The sequence below is a fragment of the Tenrec ecaudatus genome, chromosome 8 (genome assembly GCF_050624435.1).
Source record: "Tenrec ecaudatus isolate mTenEca1 chromosome 8, mTenEca1.hap1, whole genome shotgun sequence".
Classification (NCBI taxonomy): domain Eukaryota; kingdom Metazoa; phylum Chordata; class Mammalia; order Afrosoricida; family Tenrecidae; genus Tenrec; species Tenrec ecaudatus.
The window spans coordinates 40,565,810-40,588,865 of NC_134537.1; the positions used below are offsets into that span (position 1 = coordinate 40,565,810).

The 23,056-nt window shown below is 47.2% G+C and overlaps 1 protein-coding gene across 1 annotated transcript; it reads left to right on the top strand.

Annotated features, from left to right (window-relative positions):
- Positions 1–1,975: 1,975 nt before the first annotated feature.
- Positions 1,976–22,835, top strand: TFRC (transferrin receptor). Its single transcript, XM_075556266.1, has 19 exons — positions 1,976–2,110; positions 6,638–6,696; positions 7,550–7,757; positions 8,412–8,622; positions 9,678–9,821; positions 10,005–10,110; positions 10,748–10,861; positions 11,751–11,849; positions 12,537–12,676; positions 13,458–13,621; positions 14,207–14,326; positions 14,750–14,835; positions 14,960–15,023; positions 15,857–15,924; positions 16,550–16,608; positions 16,930–17,011; positions 18,377–18,598; positions 19,405–19,545; positions 20,098–22,835. Exons 2-19 carry the CDS (start codon positions 6,661–6,663, stop codon positions 20,338–20,340), a joined length of 2,307 nt encoding a protein of 768 aa, XP_075412381.1. The 5' UTR covers positions 1,976–2,110; positions 6,638–6,660; the 3' UTR covers positions 20,341–22,835.
- Positions 22,836–23,056: the final 221 nt, after the last annotated feature.

Sequence of the window (23,056 nt, forward strand, 5' to 3'; positions counted from 1 at the left end):
TTCCTCAAGATTGTTCATCCAGACCATTTTATTTAGACAGACCTGTGGAGATAATAGCATGTACAAAAACAAGACAGAGCAAAACCAAGCTACAAAAGAAAACAAATCAACAATAAAAAGCCAATGACAAACAAGACAAAAAAACACAACACAACAACAACAAAAAAGATAAGATTGTAGTTAGTTCAAGGACTGTATATTGGCCTTTAGGAGTGTTTTCCGGTCGAGTCTGATGGGGTGCCAAGACCTGGCCCCAAAGTCTATTTTTGATATTCCCTGGGGACTTTGTTGCTCTGTTCCACTTGCTGTTCTGTTGCATGCTCTTAGTGTTTTGCCTCAGTGAGGGTGTAAGACTTTCAATCTCTCTGCACCCTCTCAGCATGTTGTTTATTTTTTTTAATTGGGCTTTTGTAGGTATGAGGTGATATCTCATCATTGTTTTGATTTATATCTTCTGGATCATGAGCATTTTTTCATGTGTTTGCTAGACATTGGAGCATCTTTTTTGGTGAACTGTCTGCTCATGTCTTTTGTCCACTTTTTAATTGAATTATTTTTAGTTTTTATTGAAGTGTTGCAGAATTATATAAGATGTAGTAATTAGTCCTTTGTCTGTTGTGTCATTGCTAAAGATGTTTGCCCCCAGTTCGTGGACTATCTTTTTGAAGAGGTGAAACCCGTGAGAAATAGTTCAGATTAGAACTACTCACAGGTAAACCCATGCTTCCCTTGTTTGTTCGGTGATCTGCCTGTTGTGCCTCAGTGCTCAGACCTGAAAGTACGTTCTTAAACCCTTGTATGACCTTGATGGGCTCTCACATGGTAGCCATTCGTGTACTTGTTTTATTGACCTCACTAGATTACTGGGCACCAAGTGCTAATGGAGTAGCGGTTATGCCTGGGTTACTAACCATAAGCTCAGCAGTTTGAAACCATCAGCAGCTCTTTAAGAGAAAGATGACGCTTTTCACTCGAGTATAAAAAGTTACAGTGTTGGAAACCCACAGGGACAGCCCTCACTGTCCTATAGGGTCGCTGTGAGTCAGAATCGACTCATCTGGCAGTGAAAGTTTACTGACCAGGGGGGAGAGGGGGCGGCTCTCAGGAAAGAGTTTAAAACATGACAAGAACACAACTTGACCTGTTACATATTGCACGATCCTGTCACAATCATGACACTGGATATAGACGCTAATGGGTGCCTTGGGGGGAATCATCGCAAGATTATAATAGTTTCCCCTAAATAGCCCGCTCTTCCCGATTACCAAAGATAAAGCTCATGGCTACTGCCCCCTCCTGTCCCCTTGCATGTTACTACCGCAGTCTGGTGGTCAGAAAGGGGCCGTGGGTGTATCATGATGGCAGTTAGGTGCTCTTTCACGGATAATCTTAACACCCTAACATATCGCTTGCTTCCATGTCCCCTGCCATTCCCTCACGTGTTACACATCATGCATCGCATCACTCTTGGCTGTGTGACTTTTGCACACACAGTAAACACAAATTTGCACTTTGCTGGTAACTTACCCCCTGTTTGCTTCTCCTATTTCCTAGCTGTAAAATAAATATTCATAAGGCTTTAATGGTTGCACACTATTCATCAAGGACACATATTTGAACCTACAGAAATATTTCAGTGTTAAGTATGCAGGATTTAAGGGTCAATGTTTTCACCATTTGACCTTGCATTTCAGGGACTGGAGGTTAGTCAAGGTTATGCCCAGGGCTCCCTGGAGCAGCGCAGCACCGGCAGCATCCGCGGGAACCGGCGCGGAGGCGGAAGCTAAGGCACCAATCACACGGCTTCTTCGGGCACCTGCCGCCTTGGCGCCAATTCCCGCCAATCACACGCCGCTCCGCGCGCGCGGCCGAGTCCCCGGGCTGGGTGCGCGCGCACCCTCCGCGGAGCGGCCCCTTTCGGGGGCACCTCTTAGGTGTACGTGAGGCCGGAAGTGACGCGGGGCCGGGAGGTCGGAGTGGGCGGGGCCAGGCTATAAACGGCCTGTCGGGGGCGCGGGCGCCGGCAGAGACGGCCAGGGTCGGCGCGCGGTTGCTCCTGCGGCTGTGGGCGAGCGAGAGGGCACCGCGAGAGCGCAGCGGCGGAACCCGCGTGAGTGAGGGGCGCCCGGCCGACCCTCCCCTCCGGGCCCGCAGGGCTGGCCGCGCGGCGCCCGCGGGAGCAGGGCGGCTGCAGCGTTAGAGGGCGGGATCCCGGCGTGGAGCTGGGCCCAGGTGCGCGGGGGAGGCGGCCCGGAGCCCGGCCGGCAGCCGCTGTGCGAGCGCAGGTGCCCTGCCTGCTCCTTGCCGTGCCTTCCTCGCTGGAGGCGCAACGACCGCGTCCGCAGGGCGCCCTGTCGCCCCCTCCCCGCCCTGCCTCGCCCCCTCCTGCGGATCACTTTCCCTTCCGAGCTGAGCCCCAAAGAGACGCAGGCCCGGAGGCGAGCCGCCCGCTCCGGGGCGCGGGTTCGAGAGCCGGGGTGCCCTCGCGGCGGCCGCCGCCGCCCTCACGATGTGTTCTGCAGCGAGCACGTGGCCGCTCCAGGAAGTCGCCGCCGGGCACGATCGGGGTTCAGGAGTGACCTTGCGCTCGGCTTCCCGGAGCCCACGCGGGCCCCGGTCTGGCCCCTCGGAGGGACAAAGCGGGCTCCAGTCTGGTCTCGAGGGTGTCGTGGGCATTTCGAATGGGGAGCTTGCGGGTGAGAGCCCGATCTCGCTGGCCAGGCTCTGTGCGCGGGGCTCAGTCTTCTCCCGGCAGCGGCCGAACAAAGCAGGTGCTCACGTTAAGTCTTTGGATCGCTAGACCGCCTGAAATGGGCGACTGCACGACCTGGGCTTCCCGCGTGGGCACCCCCGCTCGCTAGACTGTTGGGAATAGAGCTGTTGGTATAAATCCGCGTTCAGGAAATTTGTGATCTGGCCGGCGGGCAGTGCTCTACTGGGGAGTGCATTAGAGGCCCTCGCTGGCATTGTCTCCAGAAATTTCATTCCAAGAAAATGGCCCTTGACTCTTGCCTACTGCTTGTAGTGACCTTGGGGATGTCACTCAACTGGGAAACTCAATACCCAGTCCCCCTGTGGGGGTGCATGGGTAAGAGGATTGAAAGGGGAAATAGTTGTCTAGTTATAGAAGTCTCTGGATACCTGATACCTTCCTTCTAAGTTTAGAGTTCGGAATACTGGACGCTGATTCCGTTTTCTCTCAGCTGGCACGTTTGACCTCGCTGACAAAGACGTCCCAGCAGATGGCTCCCCAGAAGTTGTTTTCTGCTGGGCAAGTTGAAATCCTCGTAGTTCGTTGCCGGTGCGGACTCCTGGCGATCCCGTGTGTGCACAGCACAAGGGCTCCATGGGATTTTCCAGAGTAGGAGGGCTTCCTAGGTGGGCTCAAACTGCAAACCCTTTGGCTCTACTGAGTCAAAAATTAACCGTTTGCACCACAAAGTACCGGGTGGCCCGGCTGTTGCTTCCCCCGACCCACAAAAAAAATACATAGTTCTCAAAGTTGTTGTTAATGGATGTGAAATTATATATAGCGCAGCCATTGACTTGTCTTTGATGGAACGTTCTTGTCAAGTAATGGTGCCTGTGAGCCTAGCCAGGGCTGAAGATTGTTAGGTAGAGAGGCACTTGGCAAACTCCACCCTGTGGCGAGGCAGTTGTTTGGTGCTGATAATTGATTTATCATGGAGCAAGGTTCCAAGCTAAACCGGAGGCAGACAGCAGTGGGAGCTAGTTTAAAATGACTGGAGGCTGCTTGGAACGCTTCTGTCTCTGTGCCTTTTGTCTGCTCTGCTCCCTCGTGAGCACTCCACAGACAGGCTGTAAGGACGGTCGTGGGCCTGACCTACAGTGTCTTCTCAGAAAAGTGTGTGGGAGCCCTAGTGGCGCAGTGGGTTTACAGGGTGGGTTTCAAATCCTCAGACCTTTTGAGAAATCGTTGGCATTAAGGCTGTCTGCAAACAGTTGCTTGAGATCTGAGCCCCGGCTGGTAAAATAGGAACTGTTTCCATCTTTTGAAATCGTCCTACTCCCCAAGCTTTGTTCCGTTGGTTTCAGGATAAACCTGAATAATGGCTGAAGGGGGAAAGATTCATTCTAGGATTTTTCACTGTTTTTTGTCTGTCTGTTTCCTATCAGCTGCCACCTCATGTGCATTAAGCATGTCCCGATACTATTAGGATACAAAATATTTTTATTCCTTCACATACTTTGGATCTATATCAGGAGAGACCAGTCAGTCTCAAGAGGACATCATGCTTGGTAAAATAGAGGGGCAGCGTAAAAGAGGAAGCGCTGCAGCGAGTTGAATGGACACAGCTGCAACAATGGGTTCAAGTAACAGTTGTCAGAGAGTGGCACAGGACTGGGCCGTGTCCCTTGTCTTGTCCATGGAGTCTCTTGGGAGTCGGGACCCACTTGCCTGCTCCCAACAGCAGCAAACTAATTGTTGCCAAGATCAGATATTTTTATACAACAGGGAAATCAAGAGAGCTGTCAGCCACGGTAGACTGACAGAGAACAGAGAGGGATATTTGTGGGTAAAGGTCAAGTCTAGCTCATGGAAAAGAGGGCAGGAAAGTGCTTAGGTAGTAAAGGGCCTTAGAGCAGAGAGGAACTTTATTTTATGTGCCTCCCAAAGGCTTGAGACCATCAGCCTACTTTTCTGAATTGATACAGTCTTGTCAATAATGTCCAGCAAGCGGCTTAGTCTTCCTCCAGGGAAATATGGAATGGCTGTTGAGCTGTGTTCTGCATAAGTGAACGTCCCAGTCTGTCTGCTAGCTCTCAGTGCTGGATTCCCGCCTAGCTGCTCCGGGCTGTATACAAAGCTCTTGCATCAGGCTACCCAATTCAAGTAGCTTGAGATTGTAAGAAGTTTGTTTGTTTTAATAGAAATGAGCAAACTTTTATGAAATTAGACATGGGTCGTTGAATTTTAAAGAAGTTTGGGTCTGTCCAGATCACTCCATTTTATGATTCAGAATGTGGAACTGGTTCTTATTAATGTGAGAGATTGGATTTTTTAAGCAACTGTCACAGGCATCTAAAATAGAGAAGGCCGTAATACACAAACCTCAATGCCATGTTTGGTGTGTGTGATTCTTGTAGTAGATTAGCAGCGCTGGTGGTGACATTTTGATATCAGCCAAGTAGGTAGTGTTTGGTATTTAGCTGTGTTTTTTTCACAGAGCTACCTGCTTACTCGGGTAGTCTTTGTTTGTGTGAGGGGCATTGGCGGGTTTTTTGAAAATGGAAAATTCCCCTTAACCACTCAGATTTGTTCGGGAATCACTGGCGACGATCATGGACTAGTATGGTCTTGACAGCCAGGCAGCTCCATGACGTGCTCTGGGAACAGCCGAGGTCCCAGGTTTTTTCCTTCCACTTGATTTCTTTTATGTTCTAGTTGTAACTTGGTGCCTCGGAGGTAAAACAGAAATATTGTATCTGGTTTCTCAGGAGGAAAATGTACGTGGGTATTAATGGCACCAATTACTCAGTCTTCTTGTTTGTTTAAATCATGTATTGTCACCTGTGTCTTAAAGTCCGTTTAAGACTGCAAACCTGGAGGAAAGAATGTTTCAGATGTGTGTGTGAGACGGGTGGGCTGCATTTCTTAGAAAGGGGAGTGGAACTGGTTCAGGGTGGGGCTTCCCGGTTCTGGCCCTGGCGATTGGGTCCGCACAGTTCTGGTGCAATGGCTGTGATAAGGTTTTTGTACCAGAAGGGACAGGAGATTGTGCTCCTGAGAACATGACCTGTTACTTACTGGCTCTGGTCTTTTACACACTGGAGGTTTGGTTTGCCTATAGGTTTTAGGCAGGGAACTTTTCCTAATGCCGGTTTATATCGAGTCTTAGATTGTTCCGTCGGCATGGATCTCACTGCTTGCTTTTGCCCAGGTGTGCGTGCTTAATGGGCTATGCTTGAATTGGTTGTAGCCTTAATGAAATGGTGGTGTTAAATAACTAAGTCACGTGTTTTCACTTTCCAGTATCTAGATACACTCGAAACCAAATAAATTGGAAAACTAGATTATTTCCATTAACACGTGTGTTTTAATCTAACATGGTAGGGCCCTCTTGCTGACAAGCGCATCTTGCATTGCAAAACTTGCATCTGTTCTTAAACGTACAGAAATGAGAACCGTATTTCTAAAACCCAGGAGCCTATTGGGTTTCGTTTTCAGGTTTTTTCTTTGGGGCCTTGTACAAATCACTTGACCTTTCTGATAATTGGCCTCGGCATGGATTAATTATAATCTCTTCCTTTTGTCGATTCTTTGTACATCAGAGAGCTCGTCCCGCCAATCATCAGAAGGATTGAATATCTGTCCTCTGTTAGATGCTTTGAAGTATAAACCATCTTGATTTAATTGTATTGCATACTCCCCCCCCCACCAATACTTTCTTGTCTTATGTAATTCATACACAGATTTTTTTTATTTGTCCCAATATGCCTTTCATAGCTACTCTTGTCCTTCCTCACCCCCAATTCAGGATCCAGTCAGAGATCACACCAAAAAAGCAGTTGTTGGGTAAACTATAGAATATAGCGGGCATGACCGAGGAATGAAAAGCCCTCGTTAATCTGTCGCAATGCATCTCCTTAGATGAACTTTGTGTTCTCATGCTAGGTCCCTCTGTGTGGCAGCTCAGAATGATGGATCAAGCCAGATCAGCGATCTCCAACTTGGTATGATATATTAAATGGTATTTCTTTACTGTCAGTCTGTAAGAGTACGAAGCGGATGACCTTGTCTTTGGCCCCGATGGAAGCCCAAACCCACTTGCCATCAAGTTGGTTCTGACCATAGTAACCTTACAGGCCCGAGTAGAACTGTCCCCATTGAGTTTCCAAGATGAGCAATCTCTACGGAAGCCCTGGAAGCTGTTGGGTTCCAAGTCAGACCTTTTGCCTGGCAGCCACTGGGCAGTGGTAACCCCTGTATCGCGGGACTCTGGCCCAGTAAACATGAACTAATACTGTCAACAGAGAGTTATTTATATTTGAACTGGTGGTCTGAGCCATAACTGATCCTACAAAGGAAGCGTTTACCCACAGCCTGAGTTGATTCTGGCTCGTAGTGACCCCAGGTAGGACTGCCTGCCGGGGCTATCCTCCGAGATAGGACTGTCAATCTGCATGGGAGCAGACTGCTTCCTTCTTGTCCTTTGGAGCAGCTCAGGGGTGTGACCTGCCGACCTTGCAGTTACAGCCCAGCTCTTCCCCTGACATTGACAGAGCTCCAGTACTCAGTTATAGCGGGGTTTAGTACAGGATATCTTCCAAGTACTTTTAAGTACGTTTGAACCTGGTGGAAGAGGAATAGCTAAGTAGATACAGCGAACTAAAGAAAGCACCGATCAGAACGTATCGTAGACCTTCATGGGAGCGGCTGACAGCTGAGTTGAGGGAGGTGGCGTGGGGTCGTGCTGCTCACCAACCTGGGCGCACAGCGGTGTTGATTTGAAGGGAGGGCGGGGTGGGGGGGCTTCTTTTTCCACAGTAGTTGACAACTCTTCGTGTGTGTCCCCCCCCCCCTCAGTTCGGTGGCGAGCCATCGTCGTATACCCGCTTTAGCTTGGCCCGGCAGATGGATGGAGATAACAGCCTCGTGGAGATGAAGCTCGCCGCAGAGGAAGACGAGAGTGCTGACAGCACCAGGAACCACCCTCCCCGAGTCACAAAACCAAAAAGGTTTAGGAGTAATATCTGCTATGGTGGTATTGCTGTAATCCTCTTCTTCTTGGTCGGTAAGAATGGCCTTCTAAAGCCTGTAGGTGTCCCTTGTAACAGTCTCCGGATGTTTGATGGCCCCACTCAACGTTCATTTATGTTTGCTCTTGTGTAAGTGCCATTGCGGGAAGCACTAGGAATAGAGGAGCAAACGTTCTATACCTGCCATTTAGCATCGTCTCATGAGCAGCCTGCATGGCGCACGCAGTGGGTCACAAGGTCAGCAGATCAAACCCATCGGCTGCTCCGTGGAGAAAGATGAGGCTTTCTATCCCCCATAAAGATTTACAGTCTCGGAAAGCCACAGGGGCACTTCTCCCTTATGAGTCGGAATTGACTCAGTGGCAGTGGGTTTGGTTTGGGTGGATAGAGAGATGCGTATTATTTTAATTATAGTGGACATTTGTTACACTGCAAAATACACAAAGTGTTTAGCACAGAAGCTCAGCCTGGAGGTTCATGGAAGGCTTCTGGGGAGAAAAGGCCCCTCTGCTTTGGAAGGTAACCTTCTAAGATGTTGCCAGAGAATGTGTTGGATGGCATTGTTTAAAATATACAAAATGCTGAGATGCCTGGGTTAAAGTCCCAACTGTTGAGCTTGGATTGAGACCTTGACTGAAAATGCCAATTCCTTTTCTATGCCTTCAGCTCTGGAACTTTTTTGTCTTTAGGATTTATGATTGGCTACTTGGGCTATTGTAAACGTGGAGAGCCAGTAGCTAGCTGCAAAGGACAACCAGCAGAAGTGACCACGGACGCGGATGAGTCACAGGCCTCGGATACATTTGAGCTACCTGCCCTACCTTCTCACTTGTTTTGGGGAGATCTCAAAAAACTTTTGTCCCAGAAACTGGACAGTACGGAGTTCACCAGCACTATCGAGTAAGCTTGAGTGCCATCCTCAAACACTGATAAAGATGCGGTGAGACAGAATGAGGGTGACAGTCTGGGAGAGACCTTTAGAGTAAGGAGGCCATGGGTGGTCCCTGCTCAGCCAGAGGGCTAGTGGTCAGCAGCGAATTGAAACGGCTGGCTGGCTGGCTGGGGGAAAGATTGCTTGTCACAAGTTCACAGGTGCTTGCTCTTTTGGCTGCCTGGTTCTTGTCAGACTGTTCCTCTGATTGCCCCTCCTAATTCCTTGAAGTAGCCCCCACGTCCTCCTCCAGCTCGTGGACTGGACTGCCCGACTTGTTATGTGTCTAGTAGCCCTCACCTAAAAGGTGACCGACCGTAAGGCTGCTGTCCTTAGGTGTGTATTTTCATCTCCTTAAGACACACATCTGTGCAGAGAGCACATTCATTTCTTTCCTTTGGCTGGCTTTCTGCAAAAACTTGGGCCGTTTTGACTCATCCAGTAGACCAGGCATTATGGATTTAGAGTGAGCCTAACCTGCAAATTCATATGTGGAGTGTATTTACACAGAGCCAGGGAGCTCAGAGCAAGGCGCATTTCTGCTTCCAAAAGTTTCCCAGTGCTTTAAAGGTGGAAGTTGAAGCTTTCTATCTTGAGTTTACCAAAACTAATTACTGCCTGGTTTTTCACCTACTCCCCACCCCCCCCCCCAAAAAAAAAAAAACCCATTCGCTGGAAAACACTCACTTTCCCTAAAATTACTCTAAACAGATAGTGATACAATATGCCCTAATTACATCTACTGCGGTGCATCTTAGTGCGTGCAGAAATGCACGTTCTCGAATGCTCGCAAGTGGATAAAGAGATTTTAAAACAAGTTTTGAACTACATGAAAATCAGATCTTGCGAGTTTTCTCTCTGGTCCGTCCAGAAGTTGGGCCACAGCTAATTAATCTGAAATATGAGAGAGAAACCTAAAACTGAGTTAAGGTTTTTTTGAAAATTGCTTGATCTTCAAGTTGAATGCACATTTGAGATGGATCCTTGGTTCATTTGATTCACGGTGGCCTTCATTTCCTCCCAGACAACTGAACTCCTACTCCCCTCGCGAGGCGGGATCTCTGAAAGACGAGAGCCTCGCGCTTTACATGGAAAGGAAATTCCAGGACTTCCAGTTCAGCAAAGTGTGGCGGGATGAACATTATGTTAAGATTCAAGTTAAAAACAGGTATATTGGAAGACGGTAAACTTAGCATGAAGACATCAAAGTAAAAAGCATGGCCCAAATTGTGAGCTACAGTCTCCTGATGCCAAGTCATGCGAGTGAAATGCTAAATGTATCATAGCCATTTAATTTTTTCTAAGAGGATCATAGCTCCATTTTAATGCCCACCCCCTCTTTTTTTTAAAGCATTGCCCCAAACTTGGTGAGCATTGTCAACGGGACGGGGACCACGCTCTCCGTGGTGGAGAGTCCCGAGGGTTACGTGGCGTATAGCAAGGCTGCGACCGTTACGGTGAGTACGGCAGTGCCGGGCAGGTGGTTCTCTCTTTTCCTTCCTGTCGACAACTACTCGACCCTTGATTTCACTGTGTGTCTTCGTCACCTAGCGGTGCCGTAGCAGAAATAGCACAGATGGGTAGCTCTAACAACCCGAAATTGTTTTGTCATAATAATTAGGAAACTCGAAGCCAGAAATCAGGGGGCTGGCCCTCGGGGGGGGACGGGTTGTCTGTCTCTCACGTCTGAGGGGCAGTCTCTGTGACTGTCGTTGTGGGACTCAGATGTGATTGTGGTTGTCATGGTTAATCCAGACTATTACATATCGGTGCGTGCTTGATGCATCCCGTACCTTTTCTTTCCTCCCCGCCCCCACCCGAAAACAAGATCTGTACAGTTCCTTTTAGTTTAAAGAGCATGGAATAATGGGAAAAAAGGAATTAAGAGCCCAGAAACCTTGATTTCATGTGCAGTAGTAACCCTGACCCGATTTGACTTTAGAACCGTATGTTCCTGACTGGGCTTTGGCTCCGGTGTTTGTTTGTTTGTTTGTTTTCTCACTCAGGTTTAATTTGTAAAGACCCCCTTTTGTCTGGGATTCGGTGATGGATAATTTACTGTTATGTTTATTAAATCAAGTGTCTTTGTTCCAGGGTAAACTTGTCCATGCTAATTTTGGCATGAAAGAAGACTTCGAGGCCCTAAGCACTCTTGAGAATGGCTCCTTGGTGATTGTGAGGGCGGGGAAGATCCCCTTTGCCGAAAAGGTGAGTGTGGTTATTACATGTGTTGGCTTCATAGCACTAGTTAAATGTCGTTTATTATTTGTCCTGTGTGTTGCATAACAGTGGTTCTGAACTCTGCTTTGGTAGCGCGATTCAAGCACGTTCTAATTGTCTAAAGCGAAGCCATCCAAACGGTGGCTTGTCCACATTGTGCAGCCATTGTCTTCCCGCGAAAGAGGGCGGCTTAAATCGGGTTGCTGTAACTTGAATCTCGTGTGACGGAAGTACCCAGAGTGGCTTCTGACTTCTGGCTGCCCTGCAGAACATGGTAGAACGACCGCCGAGGCAGACCGGTGCATCGTCCTTCTTGCAGTCAGCCAGGAGCTGGCTTCAAGGGGCTTTTTTTTTTTTTTCTCTTCTTTTACATTTTATTAGGGACTCATACAACTCTTATCACCATCCATACATATACATACATCAATTGTATAAAGCACATCCATACATTCCCTGCCCCAATCATTCTCAAGGCATTTGCTCTCCACTTAAGCCCCTTGCATCAGGTCCTCTTTTTTTTCCCCCTCCCTCCCCATTCCCTCCTCCCTCATGTGTGTTATTTTGTCATATCTTGCCCTATCCGGAGTCTCCCTTCCCCCCTTCTCTGCTGTCCCTCTCCCAGGGAAGAGGTCACATGTGGATCCTTGTAATCAGTTCCCCCTTTCCAACCCACTCTCCCAGCATCGTCCCTCACACCAAGGGGCTTTTTTTGTTTGCTTTTTTTAAACCTCAATATAACATGCGATTTGAAAGTGTCTGTCTGGGCCTTGACCGTGGCAAGTGTGATCATTGGCTCCGTGGCAGGAAGTCCAGTTTGCGTGCTTTGCGCGTTTTCACCGTCCATTCTTCGTTTTCCGAGCTCGCTCTTTTTCTTCAGGTTGCAAATGCTGAACGCTTTAACGCGATTGGAGTCTTGATTTACTTGGACTTCGCTGACTTGGACATTGCTGAGGCAAAACTACCAATCTTTGGACACGTGAGTTCTTCTTGATTAAATGAGTTTTTAGGTTTTTTCCAAATTTTAGAAAGGAAATTCCAATTTCCTTTCTAAAATACCTCTGCCCCTAAGAGTTTTAACAGGAAGCAGGTAAGATGGATTCAATGCCTGTGAAATACTTACTGTTGTTTAAAAGACTTCAGAAGCAGTAGAATCTGGACAAACTGTCCAAAGGAGAAAGCAACAGAGCTGAGATGGGGAGAGAAGGCCAGTGGCCACAAACCCAGGGACAAGGGAACCAGTGGTTGAAAATCGATGGCGAAGAGGGTGTGGGAGGCCTGGTGGGGCTTGATCGAGCCCAGTGTAGCCAAGAAGAATTACTGAAACTCAAATGAAGGCTGAGCATGTTAGTGGGACAAGAGGAAAGTAAAAGGAAATAGAGAAAAGAACTAGAAAGCAAAGGACATTTATAGAGGTCTAAATACATGTACAGGCATGTACATATGTGACTGTATATAATCAGGAAATAGATCTATGTACATATATTTATATGTTAAGTATTAATGTATCAGACGGACATGTGAGGGGCCTTTAGAATTTGTGGAGAAATTCCTTCTTCATCCCCTTTTTACTTGGGCTTTCTGAAGCTTCACCCTGAGTTGACTGTATGGGGAGGTTCTTGAGTTAAGTACCTACCGGAGCTAATTACCCTCTTGTTTTTAATAGGCTCATCTGGGAACAGGAGACCCGTACACACCTGGCTTCCCTTCCTTCAACCACACTCAGTTCCCGCCATCTCAGTCATCAGGATTACCCGGCATACCTGTGCAAACAATTTCCAGATTCGCTGCAGAACGGCTGTTTAAGTAAGTGCTGATTTAAATGTTGACTTACAGGTGAAGTTCTGTGATCAGAGTAGAATAATAAGCTGCTTCAGTTGATAAAATGCAGTGAAAACCATTTCCCTCGATTCAGAACTTTAGGCAGAATTTACTGTTAATCTGGGATAGCTAAAAATTAAAATGAACTCCCCCACCCCCGCCCAAATCTATTTAGGTCAATGCTAGGCTTTTCCAGGAAACTCCAGCACAGAACATTGGCGTTCATCATCTGGTTAGCCCCCTCGCATGCTCTCAGTCAATGAGCTGTGAGGTCCTCGGCCTTTTCTGTATTAATGTAATGCTGATAGACTCTAAATAAAAACCGTTTCACATGATTGAGCTAAGCTATCCCTGTTGTGGTTGTGAATGAACACTCCCTTTTGCTTCATACCTGAATGTTGTATATCTCTTTGGGGGGGGGTATACTGCCTTAGTGTATCTATGCTTTGATTCATTATAACCTCTCATTAGGGAATTGGTTTGCATTAAACACAAACTGAATAAAAATAAAGAGCAATCCCATGTTGGGGGGACATAGCTATGCCTCTGGTACATAGGAGATGGGTAAAGAATTGGTTTTCAAAACCACTGGTTAATCTGGGAAGCCACTCGGGGTTTTCAAATGACTACAGCAGCATAAGGTTCAAGTGGTGGCCTGCTGGGACATCGACTTACGTATACACTCTCTTACCCAGCAGCAGACTTACCAGGCAGGCTTAGGACAGGTCTATTAACTGGGAGAGTAACTCTTGATTCCGTTTTCTAGTTCTGAAAATATGGAACAAGCCTGCCCTTCTGAGTGGAAAGCAGATTCTGTGTGTAAGAGAAAGTCCCGGCCGGACAGAAATGTGAAGCTCACAGTGAACAACGTGCTGAAAGAAACAAAAATCTTGAACATCTTTGGGGTAATCAAAGGCGTTGAAGAGCCAGGTAAAAACCCTGTGTTTTGTTTTGTTTCTGTTTTGTTTTCCTTGCTGTGGCCCGAGGAGGAGGGGCGTGGGGAGTGCATGAAGGCTTGGTCTCATGACAGCCTGTCCGCTATATTGGATTGGACTGGTTAGGTGGGGGGCGGGGCAGTCATCTCCTTTGAGTCAGTGCCAGTTAATTTGAGCCGTTGAGTCAATGCTGACTTACAGCAACCGTACTAGATAGAGTGGAACTGCTCCCAGGACCTCAGAGGCTGGAATTCCCTGCAGGGACAGCCGGCCTCGTCTTTCCCCACGGAGCAGCTATTGGCTTCACCTGCTGACCTGGGGGTAGCACCCCAGTGTGCAGCTCGCTACACCGTCAGAGCGCCTAAGAGACAGGACCATAGCAAATAGATTACTGAATGTTGATCATTATAACTGACTATCTGTTTTTAAGCTGGTTGAATCCATCAGCAGTAAGCGAGCTTTTTAACTGGGCGGTCTCCCGTATTGCAGTGACAGCAGCCGTAGACTGTGGTTCCAGACTTCAATAATAGAGACGCGATGCAATGGGCTTTCGTTACTTATCTTTCTTTCTTCTTCAAAGACCGCTATGTGGTCATCGGGGCCCAGAGAGATGCCTGGGGTCCTGGCGCTGCGAAATCCAGTGTAGGATCGGCTCTTCTGTTGGAACTTGCACGGATAATGTCAGAGATGGTCGTAAAAGGTAGAGTCTCCGTCTTGATGGCTTGAGTATCTTTCTGCACAGTTCTGGGTGTTCTCTCATCCTTTGCTCACTTTTGCCAGTTAACTTTAGAGCTAGACCCTTACCTAAAATACAAAGCCAGTTCTTATCTGCATGAACAATTCCGTGACATTGCCTGCGTTCAAGTAGTGTTTCCACTTTTATCCTTTCTTTCCGGTCATCGTGGTCAGTTTGATCCCATATGAACACCTCCGAGCTCAGACCTTTCCCTACTAGTGAAACCAAGCCCTTACGTGGTTTAAGATCGCTTCGGGGCATTTTTGGTGTAAGGTTTAAAATGACTTAATCTGCCATTTTGAACAAGAAGCCTCAGGTTTATCTTGAGTCGGTTGCCTCCCTGCCTGTAAACCTTCCCAAGTAAAAACTCGCCCTCTGTCCTTCCAGATGGGTTCAAGCCCAGCAGAAGCATCGTCTTTGCCAGCTGGAGTGCTGGGGAATTTGGAGCTGTCGGTGCCACTGAATGGCTAGAGGTATTGTTTCTACGTCATCCATACCCAGAGCGGGCACCTGAAAGCTGTCCTCCAGAAACCATGCCCTTTCAGATTGGATGACACCATTCTTACCTGTGTGTTGGTTCTTTTCCTGCTTCTCTAGGGATACTTGACGAACTTGCATTTGAAGGCTGTCACGTACATCAATCTGGACAAAGCCGTTGTTGGTAACTGTCCCTTCCTTCAGTCCCCCTTCCCCCCCACCCCAGACCTTTGGGATCAGACTTTCTGGACTTGGGTCTAGCAAACTGTTAACGAGTACTCTCAGGGAATTCTGATGCACAGAAATTTGAGGACTCTGGTCCAGGTTTCCAGAGACTGATTCACAGCCTGCCAGAGTGAGGCATCACTGGAAAAAAACAAATGATCAAACTTCTAGCAGAGTTTGACTGTTGCCAGGAGTGCAGATGTAGCCAGTGAGGCGAACCGAGAACAAGTAGGGGAATGTCTGTGTTGGAAAGAAAGGGGAGGGCGTTCAGCCAAATTCTTGACAGAGAGGCTGATAGCTCTGTGCAGCAGGTGCTGGCTGTAACCAGCAGATGCCGGCCCTCGCCTGGGTGAACCAGGAAAGTACCCCGAAACAACACATTAGCGTTGAAGTAGACAGATTCAAGATAGGATTTCAGCCGAGTCAAAGTTAGGATGAACCTGGTGGCTAAAGAACATGGCTCTTGGGTCACTTTTGTCTTATTGGTAAGCTTTATGGTATTGATCATTCGCCCGAGTTACCGTCTTCCTGTTCGGCAGGTGGTATCAGTAGCATCAAACTCCTCCCCGCCACTGAGCCAGTTCCCACTCTCAGGGAGCGAGGGGGAGACCCACAGCCTAGCATAGAGCTGGGCGTCTCCAAGACTGACTACAGGAGTAGAAAGCCACGTTTTCTCCCAGCGAGAGTTTCTGGGGAAGTGGAAGTCAGGATGATGGCATTTCCCCACAAACTGAAGGTCCCTGGTAGAAGTAGCCGGTCAAGGTTGCACCGCTGGACATGATTTCTTTGTAGGTACCAGCAACTTCAAGGTTTCGGCCAGCCCGCTGCTGTACTCCCTTATTGAGAAAACGATGCAAGATGTGAGTATCGACCTAATTACACAACTGAATGACTCAATTTTTGCCTACACGTCACACATACGACACAAGATAGAAAATGCTGTTGTTAGCACCATTCTCAGCAACCAATGACAGAGTTTAAGTGAATGTTTTTCAACCGTGTTAAGTGCGGCTAATGACTGACAGGGACCCCAGCTTACTAAACCATGTGTAATGAGGAGTAGTCTGTAGTCTTTCGGAACTAGAGAACATCCCTGCGATAGCTCTGCGTTGCCTTATAGTGCCTGCAGGCAGTGGTCTGTAGATACAGAATGTTCTGGAAGACAAGTGGACTTCAGACAGAACTGTGTTGGCAGATTAGCAGGAAGAAATCAGAAACAGACATACCGTGAAGGCTGAAGAGAAGTGTTTGAAGGGTGGTTAAGCCAATATTAAAATGTCAGACAAGCAGGAAAGTATCCATTACTTTTCCTCCACTAGATTTGAGCCTAGTAGGAATAGCACAGAAAAAGTGATGTTGTTCTGTCTTAGTTCTTTTTCGAGATGACTATAGTAAGAAATGTCCTATTTTCTCTAAATGTCTTTATACAGAGAGCCGTGATCGTGACGCTAGTTTTTAATGGTGCATTAATTTCTTACTTTCCAGGTGAAACACCCACTTACAGGGCGCCTTCTTTATCGCGACAGCAACTGGGCCAACAAAGTGTAAGTAGCTGACCGAGCAGTGAGCTCCCCCATCTGACCATTCTCATTCGTAGTGACCCCTTTATAGGGATCCAAGACTGGCAGGCAGGCTTTATGGGGACAGATGGTCTCACTTTTCTCTTGAGGCGCAGCTGGTGGTTTCGATCCAGAGACCTTGCAGCTAGCAGCCCTAGGAATAACCCGCTATGCCCCAGGGCTCTTCCCACCTCTGTATGGAGAGGTTTAATGTAACAGTTGATTTGGAGACGGAGAATGCTGCATGGTGACACCCATCTGTCCTTTAGAAAAATTCCAAAAGGTCCATTCTCGATTTCCTTGCAGTGAACCACTTTCCTTGGATAATGCTGCTTATCCTTTCTTGGCGTATTCTGGAATCCCAGCAGTTTCCTTCTGTTTTTGTGAGGTAAGTATGGATGCTTATCTGTTAGTCTGATCATTGCTGAAACCCAGTTTCATAAGAAGACTTAGACTGTTGTAAGAGGTTATGCACATGCAGGTCTTGAGTCGCCCTTTAATCATAACATAGAATTGCATCTCAATTAGCTTAATTACCATATCGATTTCTTGCTGAAACCTCTTAAATTAAATGTGATGTTTTTCCATATCAAGGCTTCCTTCTGGAATGATAGCGGTTGTAGGCAGCACAGGTGTCAGTCACAACGAAGTGACGTTCTGGATGCTGTTGAATTATGGTTGTAGACATGAGTCTAGAAGCAGGGATTATGGGCACAACAAGGAAAAAGGCAAACAGATGTAGGGCTGTCATGATACAGAACTCTCAACTGTCAAAGGTTTCGCAACACATGACTGGTTTGATATCAGAGCTAATTAGAAGGCAGAGTAAATAGAATAATGAATGAAGGTTCTGTGCGGAAGTTCTAAGGTTCTAGCCTTGTGGTGGGATCTCAGAGGGGCAAAGAGAACTTAGAGCTCACAGAGGGGTTGGCGTTGGGGGTGGAATGTGTTAAGTTTATGGGTTGAATCATTGGAGACCAGGTCTTTATAGGCCTTTAAACCCTCCCTCCGTTTCTTAGTCTAGCACTGGGCATGGGAACATCTCGAGTGAGGGAGTCATGACAGCCCTGGAGTCAGATTAGCCTGGCTGCTGGAAGAGTTGGTGTCTGTTTGGTACATAGAGGGAAGAGCATAGGTGCCGGGTCATATGGTAGAACAAGTAATCTGAACATTTCTGTGGACCTTCAACAGGGGACTCTTTAAAACAACTTCCCCAAAATGTTGAAGGTATGGCAATGCATGTTCAGTTACAGATAATAGAAATGTGTAGTTTAAACATTAAGAATTGCCCGGGACTGTGGTAGGAAATACAGTTGAAGAACGTTCTTGTGTGCATCGAGCATCCTTGTTAGAAAACCATGCATGGATGGACTGGGTTGCATGATGCAGGTAAATTTAATTCTGAAGAAAACACTTTTGAAGGTGTATTTCTTACACTTCTCGTTATATGGACCGTGTTTCCCGGAGAGGAGAAAAAAAGGAATGCCGTCTCAAAGGAATTCCATGAGAGGTGTCTGCTGAGCCTGTTGTTGGTCAGAACAGAGACCCGCAGATCTAGAGGAAAGCAGCCGATCTATCAGTAAGAGTTAGATGTAGGGCGAGTAGCAAGAGTGCTGTTTTCTTAATGCAGAGGGTGGAGTCGGGCTGGGAATATTACTAGAAGAGGAGGGTTGTGTTGCTGCGGACCTTGATGGTGGACTGCGGACCTTGATAAAAACCACCGTGAGCGCAGTAGCCCCGCTTTGTCTTCCAGGACCACGGTTATCCTCTTTTGGGTACTTCAAGGGACACCTATAAAGAGCTGACTGAGAGAATTCCTCAGTTGGACAAAATGGCGCGTGTAGCCGCAGAAGTCGCTGGTCAGCTTGTGATTCGGCTTACACTGGACCTGGAGTTGAACCTGGACTATGAGCGGTATAACGACAAACTGCTTTCCTTTTTGAAGGATATCAACCAGTACAGAACAGACATAAAGGTGAGCGCGAATTAAAACTGGCTTCCTATTGCCGACGGGCACTTCGAGGCGTGATGTTTATGCTTCTGAAGAGCGACGGGATTAGAAGCCCGCCTTCCGTTTGTAATTTGGGGAAAAGTTTGCAGCACAAACTGGTTTTCCATTCAACATTTCGCTTCAAGCCATTGCTTGCCGTCCTTCCCATGTCTTCCCTGGGCTTGTCTTTCTTTGCACGCCCCTGTGGGTGCTGGTTCCAAGGGAGCCCCTGACGTCATCGTTGACCAGAAGCCTCTCTGGTTCCTTTCCAGGCTCGGAAGGGTGACTGGGCCATAGGGTGAGGAGTTTCACCAGGCTCTTTTAGACCAGGGAGCTTGGTCAGTTTTTGGTTTTTATTGCCTGAATGTGCATTCTGTTCGTTTTCCTCCCACCGGTCTATTGAGATGAATAAATGTCACATCTTCATGAGGGTGCCTTTCTCACAACTTCAAATGAATTGTAATTGCCCCAAACCCTGAACTCCGCAGAGAAGAAGCATCAACTTTCTTAAATGAACATGTTTGTCCCCAGGGGGACTTGGAACTAGGAAAATGTACTAATGAAGGATTGCATTCTTTCACTAACTTCCATGATGTTCATGGTTCTCTGGGGAGGGCAAGAGTAAGTCCTCGTCCTGTCCACAGGACTCAAACTCGAATCTGTGATCTCAAGTCCACTGAGCTTGAAATCACTTGTAGAAGATGCGTCTCCCTGAGTCTTGGGGCGGTGGGGAGTCCCCTCCTTAGCTGCCTCCCCTAGGTTAGAAACAGGTACCTGTGTCTCTGCTGCAGGAGATGGGCCTGAGTCTCCAGTGGCTGTATTCTGCGCGTGGAGACTTCTTCCGTTCTACATCCAGACTCACAACGGACCTCAAGAACGTTGAGAAAGCGAACAAGTTTATCATGCGGGAAATGAATGATCGCGTCATGAAAGTAAGTAAGCTTTCGATGCTACTTTTCCAATGGTGAGGCTCTTGTTTCTAAAAGGTAGGGTAACTCCAGGAACCTGGACTACTTTAGAATTCAACAAGATTTTAAGTCTTAATGCGCTCTGTAACCAACAGATCTAAGCCAGAAAAACATTGAACCTGTATTAATGTTTTTTAACCTCAAGAGACCATTCATTTTATGAGCTATCATTTCACCATGTTTTCTGTCTATTTGTTCCTGGAGGCCTTAACTACTTGATCCTAGTTTGTTTGCTTGGAAAAAGCAGAAGACTATTACAGAGAAAATTTAGAAATACACACACACTCCCCAAAAATCCGTGATAATTAAAGCTGGCTGTTTCAAAGGAACTGGAGCTTTGTTTTAAATTATAAGCTTAGAAAACCGGGAGTGTGTTTCTTAGCATTCTTAAGGGTGGGGAAAGGTAATGTTTGATGTGAGGGCATGACAGACAGTGAGTTGCCTTAATGTAATCAGGCCCTTCCGCCAACAGAAGCCCAACCCTGCATGAGCCGCCTTGTATGTTTGGTTTCCTAGGTGGAGTACCACTTCCTCTCGCCCTATGTGTCTGCAAAGGAGTCTCCCTTCCGACATATCTTCTGGGGCTCTGGCTCCCACACTCTGCAGGCCTTACTGGATACCTTGAAGTTGCGTCAGAAGAACAGAAATGCTTTTAATGAAACGCTGCTGAGAAACCAGTTAGCTCTTGCTACTTGGACCATCCAGGGTGCTGCAAATGTTCTCGCCAGAGACATCTGGGAGATTGACAATGTGTTTTAGAATAGATCATCTGTGACTTAGAGGAGAAGCGCAAGGCAGTCTGGCTCCTCGACTTGTGCTGGTTACACAGAATGTTCAGTAGGGCTACAAAACTATTGTCCAAATTCTACCCCATCACTCTGGTACATACATAGCTCCAGTCAGCCCCTTTTAATGCACTTCAAGTGAAAGTGAGTAAACACTTGTAAAATGTTCATGGTAGAATATTTCCTCTTGTTCTGTCTAGAATTTAATTTGTATTGGTAACTGTCTCCTTCCTTACAGTTAGAGAAGCGTCATACCTTCAGGTCAGGGTCTGGTATCTTTGGCGGTGCAGAGGATCGATCACTGCTGCAGGTTCCCACGGGAGCTTACGACGATCCTCTTCCACCTTCATTTGATACCAGAGGAGACAACAGGCTGACAGCAAGTGAGCTAGGTGCTTCCCTGACAGGGTTTATCTGGTTTCCACACCCTGAATGAAACCGTTAGCTGTCAGAAGAATTGGGCTTCCTTTTCGTTTCTTTTTTTTTTTTGCCAACAGGCTAGAAAAAAAGAGGCTCTTCTGCTGAGTCAAATGGGGTTCAACTGTTTATCACAGAAGGGAGGCCTGTGTGCGTTCATTTCAAAGCTATCAAGAGTCCAGAAGCCAAAAACGTAGGCTATTTCCTTCTCATGTGTCCCTAGTCCCATAAGCTTTGACTTTAGATTTTGGTTACTGTTGTCATCCCCCCCAGAGTATTTTGAAAGAGAAACCAGTGGTGGTTGATTCAGACTCAGTTTGTCAAACTTCAAAGAACACACTGCCAAGTGTTGGCCAAAGTGTTAATCTTGTGGAAAAGCTATTTTATCATTTCAGCACTGAGATATTTATTGTTTATTTATCAGTGACAGAGTTCACTATAAATGGTGTTTTTTTTATAGAAGATAATTATCGGAAGCAGTGCCTTCCATAATTATGACAGTTATACTGTCGTTTGTTTTTTTTAAAGACTTAAAAGCAGCATCTGCTAATAATCCCCAACAGATACTGGAAGTTTTGCACTGACGGCTAATGCTCGGGGGTTAGAAAGTGGCCGCAGGCCGGGTCAGATTGTGAGCTAGCAACTGGGGGGAGTGAAACCAGGCTGCTAGTCAAGGGAGACCGCTACCTCGCTGACAAGCGGTCGCCGAGACGTCAAGGCTGTGGGAGTGCGCTTCACGTGCAGAATACGATGCTCCGTTTGTCTGAGGTGTAACTTCCAATTTTGCAAAATTTCCAGTACCTCTTGTCACAATCCTAAGGCCCATTATCGGAAGCAGTGTCTTCCATAATGTATCAAGAACAAGGTAGTTTTTGCCTACCACAGTGTCGATATCGGAGACAGTGATCTCCATATGTTACACTAAGGGTGTATGTAATTATCGGGAACAGTGGTTCCCATAATTTTCTTCATGCAATGACATCTCCCAAGCTTGAAGATCGTTAGTATCTAACATGTATTCCCAGCTCCCTGGAATTCTCTGTCTCTTAGTTGTGGGACTCCTTTGTGGTCCTGGTAGCACGAGCCACTGCAGAGTACACGTCCTTCCTTGCTTTAAGCCCAATGTGGGTGTTTTGTTTTATAGTCTGTGGCAGGGATCGTAGCAGCATATGTTTATAATGTTTTGCATGTGCCTCCTCTAAACTTAGTTCAGACAGCCAAGTCTGAGACCAGAGTTGGCCTAAAGCAAGAAGACCGAGGGGTGGCCAGATTGACAACAGGGTCTTTGATCATGTCTCTTTGTCCATTAGGGCATGGTTGAAAGTTAATGGAAGGGATTAAGACATGTTTGAGGCAACATGAGTCAAGACTTCATTGTCTAGCTTTCCGTCGTGGTGGATAAGCAGCTGTTTACTACAGAGCAGGTCAGAGCTGCCACCCGAGGAAAAGTCTATAGGGCTAAAATAGATCCTAGATGATTCCAGCGTGTGGCTGAATCCCGTCACTCCTCACATAGTCTGTTTCATCTGCAAGTGCAGCGTAGCTAGGTGATGAGGTACAAACTGGGCCCCTGGGTTTCTGGGAATATCACGCACATACTGTGGAAGCCCAGTGACTTCAAGCGTAGGGAAAAAATAACGCATCTCTTGTACAACAGTGGGTTTCCCCAAGCTCCGCCCCCTTTCCGATAGGCTTGAGTTACTGCTAATCACGCAAGCCAGTGAGGGACTAGATGCTTAATGTACCTGCACGAAGTGTCTGACTAGCGGCAACCTGCTAACGTTCCTGCTAAAGGCAGGATGTGCATTTTGAGGGTAAAGAATGGTCTGTTCATGATTCACCGTTCTAGCACTTGTGTGACAATGATTGTTCGTTGTTTGTTCGTTGAATGTTGTAAAACTTTTATTTAGCTGGCCGAAGATGACATATTAAACTTGCCAGCTCATCTGTCTTCATAAACAAGCAATGATGCCCTTAAACATGTACATGAGCTGGTATGCGCTGCGATGTGGATATTCCTTTATCTGGCTGAATAAAATGCTTGAATCCTGAGTTGTTGGTTTTTGTTTTCGTCTGTGCCCGGCTCTTCCCCTGTCAGAATATGTGGGCCTTGAGAAGGAGGCCAGTCACTGCCATCGAGCCCATTGCTGCCGCCCGGACAGGGTGGTGAAACTGCCCCTGCGGGGCTGGTTCTGTGCGAGAGGAGAAAGCCTCGTCTTTGTTCCAGGGAGCGCATGGTGCTTTCAAACCAGTGCTGACCTTGGGGTTAGCAG